The following is a 14790-nucleotide window of genomic DNA, read 5'->3' as shown; positions in this document are numbered from 1 at the left end:
GTGATCCCTGGGTGGCTCAGCGGTTTAGCGCCTGCCTTTGGCCCAGGTGCGCGATCCTGGAGTCCCGGATCGAGTCCCGCGTCAGGCTCCCAGTATGGAGCCTGCCTCTCCCTCTCTCTCTCTCTCTCTCTCTCTCTCTCTCTCTCTCTCTCTCCCTGTCTATCATAAATAAATAAATAAATAAATCTTTAAAAAAAAGTAGAGGGGTAACCCCGGTGGCACAGCGGTTTAGCGCCGCCTGCAGCCCAGGGCGTGATCCTGGAGACGGGGGATCGAGTCCCGCATCCGGCTCCCTGCATGGAGCCCGCTTCTCCCTTTGCCTCTCTCTCTCTCTCTCTCTCTCTCTCTCTTTGAATGAATAAATAAATAAATCTTTTAAAAAAAAGTATAGGTCACTGATGAGTAGTATTTAATCTTTAAATGAATGGAAGTATTTGGAATGGCAAATCATTAACTTTTATAAAGAGAGAAAAGGCTGGTAAGTGTGGGTCTGGTCTGGGCTTAGGGAGGACCTCCATAGTCATTTGGTCCTTCCTTGCCCGTTTCTTAGAAGTAAAGAGTAATTTGAGACCTGGTTGCTAAAATGGCCATCCAGGAACCAACAGCAGACAAGGTTAGCTACCATAAGTGGAAGACAGATAAGGGGGATTATATGGTACCATGGCTTTTCAGTTTTCAGCTGTTTTCTTGTTTCATCCTCACAACTTGCAGCTCTAGAGGAGGAAATGGGATGTTGTTCAGCTCACACAAGGTGGCTCAGGGAACAGGGAGAGTTTGGGGGCTTTTTTGAGAGGAAGGGATCTCTACAAAGTTATCACATATCACATCTCTACAGAAGACCATTGCCTTCTTTCTGTGTGGAATTGGTGGCACTGTTTCTCAGACCTTGTGACTGGCTTCACATACCCTCCAGCAGTCCCGCTGCCCAGAGCTCCTCACAGAGGCTCTGAGGTGAGTCAGTCCAGGGGTCTGTAACTGTGAGGAGTGAGAACATGTCACCTTGATGCCCTCTCTCTTTCCCCAGATCGGGCCCAGCACAGGCAGCGTCAGTGCAAACTTCCCCCACCCCGCCTTCCACCCATGTGTGTCAACCCTGCCCCTGGAGGGACCATCTCTCGAGGTAAGGGAGGAGCCTTTGCCTCCAGCATCAGCTTGGTCCAGGGTTTGTGGGGAGGCGGGTGGCAGTGGGAGCCCGGGTGCCAGGGTCATGGTCCTCTGGAAAGCAAGTGAGTAGGAGTGGGGCTAGTGGAGCTGTTGGAACCCTCAGGGAGAGATCATTTGGAAAGGTCTGGTTATTTTATGGTCCTTGGCCACCTGGCTTAGACCCTGTGGTCTCTTGTGTGACCAGGCATAAAACCCAGGCTCAGTCTGGGTGTTCAGCCCTAGTGTGAAGAATCTGCAGGGCTTGGATCTTCTAGGCAGTCCCTGGCTCACGTCATTCAGAAAGCACAGGCACTTGTGGCAGGGCCAGAACAGAGAGCCCTAACCAAGCCCAGTGTCCTCCATCTTGGAGGCTATGGGGATGCCAGGCAGATCTCCTCCTCATCTCCTCCCAGCTCCTCAAAGCACTTTACTGACATTAAAATCTGTTTCTTAGTCCATTCGGCAGGGTAGGTTCTCCTGATTAGGGAGGATGTCAGAGCACCCAGACAGGCAACAGCTCACCTCAGGTGCACTGGTACCCAGGGATGGGGCCGGTAGTGGGACCTGGGAAGCGTCTCTGCCTGTGAGTGTCTCCTCTCCTCCCTCAGACTTAGATCTTCTCCAGCTCTGCTAAGACCAGTGCTCCTGGTGGCTTCTTGCTTATCCTGACAGCTGCCCCTCTCTGCCCCTTGGCTGCTTGTTCACACCCCGACGCCAGTTGCCTGGAGGAAGAAAACTATTTTAGGTCATAGAGTCTCTGCCTTGTGTGGAGATAGCATTTCCACCTTAGGTTCTGTCTGTAAAGTGCTTTGAAGGTCAAGAGCTCAGGAAGGGTCGGGGAGCATGGAGCACCTCAGTTTCTGCAGCCCATGAGGTTGCCCTGTTCCCCTGGAGTTTCCACATGCGATGCCCTCCTGCTGCAGTGGCCCTGACTCCATATAGCAGCATAGACAGAAATACTTCCCTCTGACTATTTGACTTAGGTGTTAAAGAAATGCCACCCCCCTACCGTTGCCAAAACAAGAGTTGATTGCCCTTTTTTTTTTCTTTCTTAAAATGCCCTGTAACTCGAAAAGGCTGAACGTTAACATTTCCAACATGGCAGGTGAGTGGCTCTGAGAGTGTCAGATGTGCTTTGGCTAAGCTTAAAGATGGTTAGGTGGGATGAACCAGGCAGCACGGCTAGGCAGTGCCTCCTTGAGCACAGGCAGAGGGGAAGGCTGCTGTACGTGGGGGGCAGGTGCTCCTGGTGGGGAACAGTCCCTGCACTGTCTTCCCCGGAGGTGCACAGCCACCCCTGAGCCTGATTGTCTCCTCACAGCTGTGCCTCCAGAAAGCATCCATGGGTGTATGCATCTTTGCCTCCTCTCTCTCTTTCTGTCTCAACCTAAAAAAGGTTCTTGCCTCCATTTCTTCATCCCAGAAGCAACAGACTTTTTAGTCTACACATGACTGTTGGGCCTTTCTGCCATGCTTTCTGATTCCCTACTGGCTTCACTGGTGCCTCTGCCTTTAGAAGGAAGTGTGTGGCAGAAACAGTCTCTGCTGTTCAGACAGGAAAACGGTGCTTAGAAAATGGTGGCCACTTGAATAGGTTACAGTGCCCATCAGAGTCAGATTTGGAATTGGAAAAAACTTACCTTCTTTACCAGTGTACTCTCACTGTGCTGCCAACCTCTTACCAAGGCCTCCTTGGTAAAGGGTGAAGAAATTGAGAGCCTGTTTTGTCAATCTTTCCCACCTACTCTGATTTAAGACGTAGAGCACTGGAAAGCAACATGGGATAACACCCCTTCTGGCAGTATCCGGGGGCCACAGGACTAGTGCTTCCTGTCATTCCCTCATATAGATGTGTCCCCTCTTCTTGGTATGGTGGTTTACTTACAAGGACCCTGTGGCTTTACATATGTGGACAGAAAAGCCATGAGGATGGGTAGGACGGTCAGGGTGGCCATCTGGCTCCTATAGCTCCCTTCACCTTTTTTGTTGCCAGCCAAGTGGATCGTTTCTTGCCACTTTGGCCATCCATAAAATATAACTGTGGTTGAGTACATTGACAGAATGTCAACTGAGATGCTCCTTCTCCCCGCCCCCCCAGAAGTTCTCCGGTCTGCCCAAAGTCTGGACTGTCTTAGACATCCTCTTGCTTTTTCCTGAGGCCTCTAAAGATTAGAGTCCTAAAACATCCTCCTGTGTATTCTGCAGGTCCTTTGCACGTTAATTCCACACTACCAGATGTTGTTTAGCACATTTAGCACCAGATGTCATGCTTGATTCAGAAATGAATGGAGAGATCCCTGAGCCAGTAACAATTTCTTTTTTTTCAAAAGTTTCTTTGTTCTCACAGGCAAAAGAGTCAACTTTCTCCCTCCAAAAAATGGAGAGTGGAGGAGAAGTCTTTAATGTTGGTGGAAAGGAAGAGGGCATACCTGAGCCCTTCTACCTTTCTTCAAAATTCTTTAAGGCTGGGGTCGTCAAACTTTAAGGGTCAGAAAATATTTATTCTAGGCTTAGTGGGCCATGTGGTTTCTTTTGCAGCTCCTTAACTCACATTATAGTGTGAAAGCAGTAATAGATAATACATAAACAATGAACATGGCTATATTCCAATAAAACTTTATTGATAAAAACAGGCAGTAGGTGGATTTAGTCTGTGGGCTATAGTTTGGCAACCCCTGCTCTAGACCAATGGGGAGAAGATCACAAAACCAGAAGGTTTTTAAGACCTGGTGTAAGAGTTGCCCTCACTTTATAAAAGGCAGTGAGGTTTGTGGAAGTGAAATATTTGCTTAAGGTGATACTAGCTATTAGAGTCCATATGAAGTAAATGAAATAGGAAACGGGGTCAAGGAGCTCCCTGAGAACCAACTAGTTGGTTGGTATCACATGATGCTTTTTTTAAAACCTAAAATTTCAAATATCTATTCAAAATATGTTTTCTAAAATAGAGAAAATAGTATAGTGAACCCCAAGTACCTGTCACTCTGCTTGAATAGCTAACAGCTCTTGGGTAGTCTTGATTTGTATCTATCCCTCCACTTTGGCCCCTTTGGGAGCAGATCCAAGAAATCATAGCATTCCAGCCTTAGCCTGAGCACGTGGCTGTCAGAACAGAGTGCTGTACTGAGGGCTTGCTGAAGCGCCATGATGGACCCAGGCCCTGGTTGCCAAGGGGGTGGGGTCTTTCTGTCTAGGCTTTTGTCTCCTTCAGCCTTCAGACACCACTGTTTTCAAAATTTGGCCTCAGCCCCTAATGCCATTATCAGGCTTGGTAAGCTTCTAGATTCTTTTGAGGGAATTTGGGTTGCTAACAGTCCTTGAAAATTACCCTGAAGCTGGTGGATGCCTTGGCTTTTGGCAAATTAAAGGGACACTTGGCCAAAGTCAAAGCCATTATGTAATCATATTCTGCCCCAAGGGTCTTGCCATCCCAGCGTGGATGATTTGAATAGGGGTGTTGGATATGGATGGCGGTGTCCCCTTGTGAGGTTAGAACACTGACGCCAAGGTCACCTTTCCTTTTGCTTCTTTCCTGCTAAGAGCCTATTGAGAAGGGACTAGAGGAGTGGAAGTTGAAGCTGCCCCTTCCTGCCCTGGCTCTGTCTCTAAGGGACTTCTCCGGCTCTGTCCCCTGTTGTCTCAGACCTCAGTGGAGGCGCTTCTCTAATAGCACTCTGCAGAGCCGCCTTCCAGACATTCCCATTTTATCCTTCTTATAGCCACACCAAATGAGTAGAGCAAATGTGTCCTCAGTTTCCTAATTGATGAATTTGCCCAAGATTCACAGCTGCCAAGTGGCAGAGCTTGGACTAAGCCCAAGTATTAGGACTCATATCCCATGTTCTTGCCCTTAAGCCAGCAGTTCTCAGAATGTTGTCCCAGACCAGCAGTCTCATTATCATTTGGGAACTTGTTAAAAATGCAGATTCCTGGGCCCCCCTCCAGATCTAATGAGTAAGAAACTTGGGGGTGGCTCCTAGCAATGTTTTAACAAGCTCACCGGGAGTCATCAGTCAGATCTAGAATTATTAAACACACAAACAAAACCCTCCCTCCAGGCTTATTTCCAGCTGCGCTGCCAACCCCTAACCAAGCCCCTTGCTGTCACTGCCCCAACATGCAGACTCAGTGTGATTCCCAGCTGAGCCAAATCTCTGTTCAGTGCCATACGAGGCAGAAGGGGAACAAGGCAGAAGGGGAATGAGCCTGGCTAGAACCCAGACATAGTACTTTGGAAATAGAATACCATTTGGCTTTCAAACAAGTAAGGAACAGCAGCTCCAGACTCACACTGCTGGACCAGCTCAGTTCTTGGTCCCCTTATCCAAGTCTGGTATTTTTCACCTTTGACTCCAGCCCTGGAATTAAAAGTGGTCTGCTTATGTTCAGATCTTCCCTGTCCTGGATCTGGATTCTTCATCGGGTTTACACTGTAAGCCATTAAATGAGATGGGGGTGCCCTGGTTTAGCGGCCATCCTCCCTCTTGGGTCTGGAGGGTAACCAATTTGCCAGGGCACGTGCAAGGCTTTTATGAGCAATGGGTGGGACCTCGAGGGAACCCGGAGTTCATCTCCTTGGATGGACGTTGAGCTCAGGCCTGAACTTTCCCAGAGCCCCCTTCCGTCTTCCGCCCCCGATTCAGGCAACGAGTCTGTGGGTTGGGCTTTGGCGGGACAGTGACTTCAGCTGGGTGCCAGCCGCCCCAGGCTGCCCAGCAGGTGACAAGCGCAGAGCGAAAGGGGCCCCCAGCTGAGTGAGACGAGCGCCCGGCTCGGCCCGCCTCGGTGGCCCCGCCCCGGACCTCCCGGCCGCCAGGGGGCGCGCGGGCCGCTGCTGCCGCCCTCCCGCCCCGTCCCTGCCCGGCTCCGGGCCCGCGGGGGCCGGCGGGAGCGCGATGGCGGCCGCCAGGAGGCTCATGGCGCTGGCTGCCGGCGTCTCTCCGCGCCTTCGACCGCCCGGCCCCCGCGCCGCCGGGCGACAGGGACGCTCGCGCGGCTTCTCGTCAGGCTGCGCCCACCCCGATCACACGAAGGACGCGGCCGAGGCGGAGGCAGGGGTGGCCCCTGGCGGCCCCGGGGACGGCGACGGAAGCATGGTGAACGGTGAGGGCCGGGGCGCGGGCCGGGGGCGGGCCTGGCGGGCCGCGGCGCTGCCCTCGTGAGGCTCGGGGCGGCACAGGCCCAAGTGGACCGCGGCCGCGGACTTTCGGGGCCCGGAGCGCCCGCACCAGGCAAGAGTAGGTGAGAGGCGCGGGACGTGGGCGTGCGGGAGACAGGGAGACCCCACCTCCCGCCCGAATGGGGTCGTTAGAGATCGGGGTAAGCACACCCTCCCCAGGGCCGCTTGGCACTTCGTCTTTGAGGTGGCCGCGGAGTCCCAGCGTTGGGTCTCCCGAGTAGCGCAGGGAATGACACCGGTGAGCGCGTCCCTGCCTACACGATGGACACAGACTAACCTTCTGCCCTGTAGAGCTGGAGGGGGACCAGTGCACATCTCTTGTTGTGCCTGGGGGCTCTGGTGGCCTCCTTAAGTTTGGGTCCCTTTGTGGGAACCCCTTTGAGTCTTAACTGCTTGAATCTGAGTTGCTTTATGAGTTCTTTAGAGGGAGCCAGAGTCTGGGAGAAGCCTCCCTCTTAGCCAGTTGACACCGTCATCTGCACCAAGGAAAACGGTCTCAATCCAGGATTAGGGTTACATCAGCTCCTGGAGGAGCTTTGTCCAAATACAGAGGCTTCCCCAACATCACCACCATTCTTAGGGGCCCCATGAGGATCAGGATGGCCTTTGGTGAAAAACCTCCCTGGCTGATTTATGACTAATGGGTACAGGTGTACAAAGTTTTGGTTTTTGGAACTGGTTTGAAACCAGATATAACACCAGAGGCTGTGGGTGCAGAATGAAAAGGCTTCCCATCTCCTCTGCCAGTGTCTGACCCTGCATCTCTTGAAGGGCCGCTTTGGTGCTTTGGGGCCCTTACTTCTGTTTTTAGCTGGTCCCAGCCTTCTTCCCGGCCTGGCTGAGCCTTGTGTCTGGCATAAGCTGCCTCTAGTTGGACATCTCACCCATTTATACTTTGGGATTGATCCAAAGTACAAGTCAAAAAAAGTGAGGTACTTCTGGTGTCTAATGCATCCTGCCTCCACTTGACTCCAATGAACTTGGGGGAGTGATAGCTTATGTCTGTCTCAGCTATGGAGATCCCCGATCAATGTCCCTATGTATGATCTGGCTCCAAGAGGCCTTTTGCAGGATGCTGAGGTGCAGTTGAGGGCTAGGGCCTGGTATTCAGACTTTGGGACCAACCCTCCCTTTTGTGTCTTTCATTATATGAGGGGCCTTGCATTGTCTCAATTTCTGGTTTGTGTGTGTGGTGGAGTTTTGTTTGTTTTTTGTTTTTCCTTTTGTTCGGTACCTTCTTTCAGATCTCAGACACGGGAGTTTGTTGCAATCTAGGCTTTTGTAGCTGATGTATTAAATCAGGAGCTTATGGGGAGGAGGTTGCTGGCTGTTTTCCTCTGTGGTGTGTGGCTCACTGGTCCTTCTTCAGGAAATGGTTGTGCAAGTGGGTCTGGTTGTGCACGTTTACTATCCCCTGTAGACCCTGAAGCTGTGCCTCTCTCCTTTTCCAAGATGCTCCTGGGTGGTGTGGGGTCATGAGCCAACATCCTCAGTATCCAGCCCAGGGTTGTCCTGATACACACCCCATGGAGTTTTTAAAAGAAAAAGAGCAACTATAATGCTTTTGTTCTTATTTTCTTAGCTTCTAGGGACCTATTAAAAGAGTTCCCACAGCCCAAAAACCTTCTCAACAGTGTAATTGGAAGAGCCCTCGGCATCTCACATGCAAAAGACAAACTGGTCTACGTGCACACAAATGGACCGAAGAAAAAGGTAACTCACTGGTGGCTGGGAGACATGTTGGTGTGACTTTCAGGAAAGAGGCTGGCTGCCTTTTTCTCCCTCAGATTTCTTTGTCAGGGAGGCTATAGAGTGGGTTTTGTGAATTGAGAATGGTCAGCAGAGAATCTCAGTGCAAAGCTAGGTCTGAAAAAGAGCCTGATTTAGAGAAAGGGAGCACAGAAGAGATGAGGTGAGGAGGTGCCATCTTGGGTATGACAGGCCTCTGCGCTGACCCCTGGTTCTGGTCCCAGTTGATCACTGGGACTGCAGAGGGTCAGAATTGATACAGATTCCTGTTCCCAGAGTCTCATAGGTCCTGGGACCCACAGAAGCATGCAGGCAAACCATTCTGAATGAAGATTTTTAACAATAAAGATGGGTCCCACCTTGCCTTCTGGCTAGAACATGGCACTTTGAAGAAGCAAAACAACTTGAGGTGGGATGAATGGCTTGAGGATGGGAAGGTTGGAGCCTCATGGGGGTTAGCCATGGGCGTGGGGTGCTGCCTGCACTGGGCTCTGCTGCCGTCAGGCCCATAGCTGCACTGTTCATCCTCTTGTGTGATTTGCAGCAACTCTGCGGTCTGGAAAGGCGCGGGTCCTGATTCTCTCTTCTCTTCCCCAGAAAGTCACCCTCCACATAAAGTGGCCCAAGAGCGTGGAGGTAGAAGGCTATGGCAGCAAGAAGATCGACGCTGAGCGGCAGGCTGCGGCTGCAGCCTGCCAGCTGTTCAAGGTGACCCTTCCCTTGAGAAAGCCAGGCCAACCTCTGTCTGGGAAAGTCCTGGCCCCGGGCTCTGATGGACTTTCTGGTACCAAGTGCCTCTAGGTGGAGGTTCACAGGTGTTTTACTCACCTGGCTTTCTCACCTTGTGTTTTTTCTCTGATTATGCAGCCAATGAAGGAATACCTGGGTGTTTGGGTTTGGATTGTTTTTTTGCCACTGTAGTCACCTGCCTCTTGTGGTTTCAGAAGACATGGAGGAGAGCTCTTTATGAAAAACACTCCCTTCGTATGGCACCATGGATATACTTCCATTTGGTTTCTATTTTTCTTTTCCCATTACCTCCCGTGGGTTTTCCCTGCAGCCACACAGTTGTCTCTTACTTGGGATACAAGCAGTCGTTGCTTCTGTCACTTTCCAGTGGTTGGGCATGGGCTGCTTTCAGGTTCTTGGTTACCCAGTATTTAGCCCTTCAGTGTTGCTCACCAGTGTTCTGTCCATCCCTCTTTGCCAACCTTGAATCTTGCTTGGGCTCCCCAGTGTTCACTTCTGCTCCAGTGGGGACAAAGCTGGGGGCCCAGTATTCCTTCAGATTCTCTTCCACTGAATCCCCAGGCCTTCACTGTCCCCACCTCTTCCCTGCGTTTGAGGAGGAAGGGCCCTCTTCCTAGCCTGGGCCCCACATCACCCTTCTCTGGTCTCTATCCCCTTTCTGTGTCTCTTCTCTGTCTCCTCTCCCACCCTTTACTTTCCAGATCCCTCCTCTTCTGAGTCTTTTCTATGGGCTTTGTACATGCTTCAGTATCCTGATCCTTCCTCTTTGCCAGAGAGGACACAGCCCTCTCTGCTTGTTGTGTCCCTTATCCTGCTTGCTGGTTGCTTTATCCCCACAGTGCCTAATGGATAGCAGTGGTCACTGGGTGATTATTGAATGACTGGAACAACACTTTGGCTGGCCAGCCTTTCTGAGCCTCGCTTTACCCAAATGTTTCGAGCCCCTCTCCTCAACCCCTGGATTACACCCCCCTCTCCTCCTGTCAGGGTCACCACAGGCTCTTCTTCCTCTCCCACCCTCTTATAACATCTGTGTGTGCTCTATCCCCTTTTCCCTGGGGAAATCTTATCTTTTACTAGTTTAGCCACCCTCTCTGCTGAATTTCTCAGAAATCTGCATCTTTCAGAGCAGCTCTACCTCTGGGAATCTCCGTGGGGATGGAGGTGGATTTTGACCCCCATGGATGTTTGGTTAACATCTGGAGACGTTTTTGTTGGCCACAGCTGAAGGAATGCTACTCCCCTAATGCTAGGGAAGGGATGCTTCTAAATGCCCTACAATGCCCTGGCCAGCCCCCCGGAACAAAGAATTAGCTGACATTCAAATGTCAGTAGTACCGAGGGTGACAGATTCTTCTCTGGATGTTCATAGGTGGCCTGTGTGCAACGAGTTTGTGGTCATGTTCCTCCCTGGCCCTTCTTCTGTTCCTATCTATGCTCTGCTCATAGCCTCTTTTTGATTTATATGTTTGTTGAATTGTGATGTTACACAAAATGTAAATTTTATTATCTTCACCATCTTTCAGTGAATAGTTGACTAGTATTAAGCATAGTGTTAGGCACTGTGCAGCCAGTCTCCAGAACTTCTTCACCTCGCAAAACTGAAACTCCATACTCATTAAACAACAAATCTCCATTCCCATTTCCCTTCCCATCGGCCCCTGGCAGCCACCATTCTACTGCCTGTTTCTCAGAGAAACAGACTCCTCTGGAGTCTCTGACTCCTCTAGAGACTTCATATCCTCATCTAAGTGGAATCCTACAGTATTTGTCTCTTTGTCACTGGCTTATTGTACTTAGCACAGTGTCCTCAAGGTCCATTCATGTAGCTTATGCCAGAATTCCCCTCCTTCTTAAAGCTGAGTAATACTCTGTTGTATGGATGTGCCACTTTTTTTGTATTCATTCATGCATTGATGGGCACTTTGGTTGTTTCCATTTTTTGGCTCTTGTGAATAATACTATAAACATGAGTGTACAAATAATCTCTAGGGGACACTGTTCAATTCCCAGAAGTGGAATTGCTGGATTGTATGGTTGATCTTTTAATTTTTTTAATGAAGTTGCCATATTGTTTTCCACGGTGGCTGTAATGTTTTACATTCCCACCAGCGGGGCATGAGGGTTCCAATTTCTCTGCATCTGTACCAACACTTTTTGGTAGCTGTCTTAATCGTGCGAAGTGGGGTCTCTTGGTTTTGATTGGCATTTCCCTAATGAGTACGGAGGTTGAAGATCTTTTCTCTTTTTTTTTTAAGGTAAGTTTTTAAGTTTGTGTTAACTGCACAGTCTTTTTTCAGTATGTAAAATATTGTATCCTAATTGTAGATCTTATACAGATTAGCTTCAGGACAGACTGAAGGAAAAGACCGTGTTTGCTTTTCACATCCCCAATTGTTGTTCCTGACTGTCAGAGGAAAATAGTCCTGTCAACTCTTCACAGCTCCCAAAAGCACATTCTCTCAGGTCCTTCATCTTCCCCTTGGGAAAGAAGAAAGAAAGGACACAGCTACAGATTATAGGGAGGTGTCAAATGCCCGAAGCTTATCCACACTTGGATGGGAATTATGTTAATGATGTTCATCTGGCTTCTCAGTTAGTGGTTCCTTAGACTCTGGTCATCTGCATTTCTGTTCTGCCTCACTGATTCTGAATTTCTTGAAGGCAGGGATCAGGTCTCGTCTCTTCTGATGATGTTCAGGGTAGCCAGCATGTTGCATTGTGTGTGCTAGAGACTCAACACATTTTATTTGGTATTCTCTAGAAAAGAATGAAGGTATAATACGTTTTAAAATAATATATTTTAGGGATCCCTGGGTGGCGCAGTGGTTTGGCGCCTGCCTTTGGCCCAGGGCGCGATCCTGGAGACCCGGGATCGAGTCCCACGTCGGGCTCCCGGTGCATGGAGCCTGCTTCTCCCTCTGCCTGTGTCTCTCTGCCTCTCTCTCTCTCTCTGTGACTATCATAAATAAATAAAAAAAATTTAAAAAAAAAATTAAAAAAAAAAAAAGAAAAAAATATATTTTATATACAAGGTTTTTCTTTTTTTAAAGATTTTATTTATTTATTCATGAGAGATACAGAAAGAGGTAGAGACATAGGCAGAGAAAGGAGAAGCAGGCTCCATGCAGGGGCCCGATGCAGGACTCGATCCCGGAACTCCGGGATCACGTCCTGAGCCAAAGGCAGGCACTGAACCGCTGAGCCACCCTGGTGTCCCTATGTAAATGGCTTTAAAAGCTTTAAAAGCATCCCAGGTTATTTCCAGAGTATGTTCTCAGCATAGGATTCTTAGGTTAGACCAGAGACAAATCTGTTTTGTGTTGTGGGCTCTCCATTTCTCCTAACTGCTATATTCATTGAAGCTTCTAGATCACTTTGTGAATGCATCAGGTTTCCCATTGCCTGTGGAGGTTTTTTGTTTTGTTTTGTTTTTTTGTCTATTAGGTTTAAAGGTTTACCTTGTCATTTTCATGTGTCAGAGCTAGATATTTTAAATGCCCTTTTGATGCCCAGTTCAGGACTGGGGGCTGGAGTGGGCAGACAGGTACAGAGGTATGGCTCCTGCAGGGGGACTTACAGTGTAAGAGGGTAGGTTCTGGGCAGATTGAGGTGTGAGGATGGATCCTCACAACACTCCTTTCCTCTCCAGGGCTGGGGCCTGCTGGGTCCCCGAAATGAGCTGTTTGATGCAGCCAAATACCGCGTGCTAGCTGATCGCTTTGGCTCTCCGGCTGACAGCTGGTGGCGCCCAGAACCCACCATGCCACCTACTTCCTGGCGGCAGCTGAACCCTGAGAGCATCCGGCCAGGGGGACCTGGGGCCCTGTCCCGCTCCTTGGGCCGGGAGGAAGAGGAGGATGAGGAGGAAGAGCTGGAAGAGGGGACCATTGATGTCACCGACTTCCTGTCCATGACCCAGCAGGACTCCCACACCTCACTCAGGGACTCGAGGTACAGCTGGATGTGGGGGACGCAGGAAAGCTGGCTGCACCTTGACACGGGGATGGGTGATATTCCCTGAGAGCCTTCTCTGAAGAGGGAGGGCCCCTGTCCAGCCTTGCAGCACGCGTGTCCTGTTAGTCATATGGGTATGTCTGCCGTTTTGGGGGAGAGTGGTCTTCTCTGTGTGGCTGGGCTTCTGCAAAACAGCAGCAAGGACCCTCCCTCCAGGTCACACTTGGGTCATTCTAAGGCCCAGCCATTGCTCTGCTTCCCCTGGGCCTCTGCCCTCAGTTATCTGTTTGGGGGGGAACTGAGGGAGCATCAGTCATGCTGTGTGTCTGAGAGGATCAGAGGCCATGCGAAGATGCCTGGCCTGCCATCTTTTTCATGCCTCTTGCTGCCTGCTGCACCACTGCAGTGTCTTAATGCCCTTGGCCTCAGAGCCTGAGGTGAAATTGGCCCATGAAGAGATAGAGCTGTTTCATCTGAACTTTTGGTCCTCCCAGGGGGGGTTCCTTTGAAATGACAGACGACGACAGTGCTATTAGGGCTCTGACCCAGTTTCCACTTCCCAAGAACCTTCTGGCCAAAGTGATTCAGATAGCAACATCATCCTCCACAGCAAAGGTGAGTTGGGTCTCCTGGAAGTGTGTGTGGGTGGGGAGCTGGCTTGGTTATGTCTGCTCCTCCCTGGGACCAGATAGGAGGGAAGCTACAAGTGTGTGAGAAGGCTGAGGTTACCTGTACCCTCAGCCTGCACCTAGGCCAGGCAGGGGCCTTGAGGCCCTTGGAGTGTGAAGAGGGTGAAGCAGCCAGGACTGAATGGAAGTTGCTGAGGGCACTCTGGGAGTGGACTGGTGGGAGCGGGAAACCCAAGTTTGGTCAGGGGCAACTGGCAGGAGTGGGGTGGGGGTGGTGCTGTCCTGCTGAGGTGTGAATGTCATGTCTGTGACCAGGCTCAGGGCTTCCATAAGCATAGTTTGCCCCAGGGCTAAGACCTTTATGCACCTCCAGAATGGGCCTGGTTTTGGCTTGCGCTGACAGGTATGACCCACAGCTGCCACCATACCTGTTTGCTTCAAAGGGTGCTGAGAGCACAGTGGGCCAGGAGGATAGGTGGCGGCATGGCCCAGACACTGACTGTCTTCTGCTGTGAAACCACCAGACTGCCAGAGAAGCCAGCCCTGCCCTAGGGAGCTGTGGCCCTATTGTGGCTTGCTTCTGCTGGCCAGTGGTAATCTCACGTGGCCATTGTTTGGCACATGCTGAGATGGGGGTTAATTCCATCGCTGGGTTCCTCAGCACTCTGAGAACTGCATTTTCTGCCTCTCTATAGCCATCTCTCTTGCCTTCCATGTAGAACCTTATGCAGTTCCATACTGTGGGCACCAAGACCAAGTTGTCCACCCTCACTCTGCTCTGGCCCTGTCCCATGACCTTTGTTGCCAAAGGGCGCCGCAAAGCAGAGGCTGAGAATAAGGCGGCAGCCCTGGCCTGCAAGAAACTGAAGGTGAGTTGGGTAGGATCCCTGGTGTGATGTGTGGGAGGTCTCTGAACTCCCTTACCCTTGGTGAATCGGTCCTGTTCTCCAGGAAATGAAATCCACCACAGCAGACCTTTGGCCTGAGCACAAAAGCATCTGGTGTCTAGGCCTTGCTTGTCAGGCCATGGGCTGCCATTTCCAGGAGTTCCTCACTCTCTCTCTGATGTGCTTTGCCTGTGAGCTTAGCCTTTTCGGTGTTGCCAGAACCCAGGTGAAGCCAGGAGGGGCCATGCCTGTTTATCTGAATGGCACAAATCTGGTGGGGAGTGGTGGCTGTGCTGAGTGGCAGAGTGGGTGTCTAGAAAGATCTGGATTATATGGCCATTGTGGACAAAACGAATAAGGCATTATGTGGGATGGAGATTGGAGATTCCATGAACCCCAAGGTAAGGCAGTGTCCTTGAAGAGGCTTTGGAGGTTGGCTGTACCCAGCAGTGGGAGCCAGCATGGCTGTGGCTGCTGAGAAGTAGGGGATCAACCC

At 50.6% G+C, this 14790-nt stretch overlaps 1 protein-coding gene across 7 annotated transcripts in view; it reads left to right on the top strand.

Annotated features, from left to right (window-relative positions):
• The window catches only part of DHX30 (DExH-box helicase 30), a 29376-nt gene that overhangs the window by 8726 nt on the left and 5860 nt on the right, over positions 1–14790 (top strand). For 2 of the 7 annotated variants that reach the window (XM_072722391.1, XM_072722392.1), the window contains exons 4-10: positions 1025–1120; positions 2220–2248; positions 7905–8035; positions 8669–8779; positions 12474–12775; positions 13273–13393; positions 14127–14276. In XM_072722391.1, the coding sequence (XP_072578492.1) occupies positions 2242–2248; positions 7905–8035; positions 8669–8779; positions 12474–12775; positions 13273–13393; positions 14127–14276 (822 nt within the window). In that variant the 5' untranslated portion in view covers positions 1025–1120; positions 2220–2241. Of the gene's footprint in view, positions 1–1024; positions 1121–2219; positions 2249–5899; positions 6247–7904; positions 8036–8668; positions 8780–12473; positions 12776–13272; positions 13394–14126; positions 14277–14790 lie in introns of those variants that run through there. The other 5 variants (XM_072722387.1, XM_072722388.1, XM_072722389.1 and 2 more) reach the window with 3 other exon arrangements.

This window comes from Vulpes vulpes, chromosome 9 (genome assembly GCF_048418805.1).
Source record: "Vulpes vulpes isolate BD-2025 chromosome 9, VulVul3, whole genome shotgun sequence".
Taxonomy (NCBI): domain Eukaryota; kingdom Metazoa; phylum Chordata; class Mammalia; order Carnivora; family Canidae; genus Vulpes; species Vulpes vulpes.
This window is presented reverse-complemented; position numbering and strand designations above follow the sequence as displayed.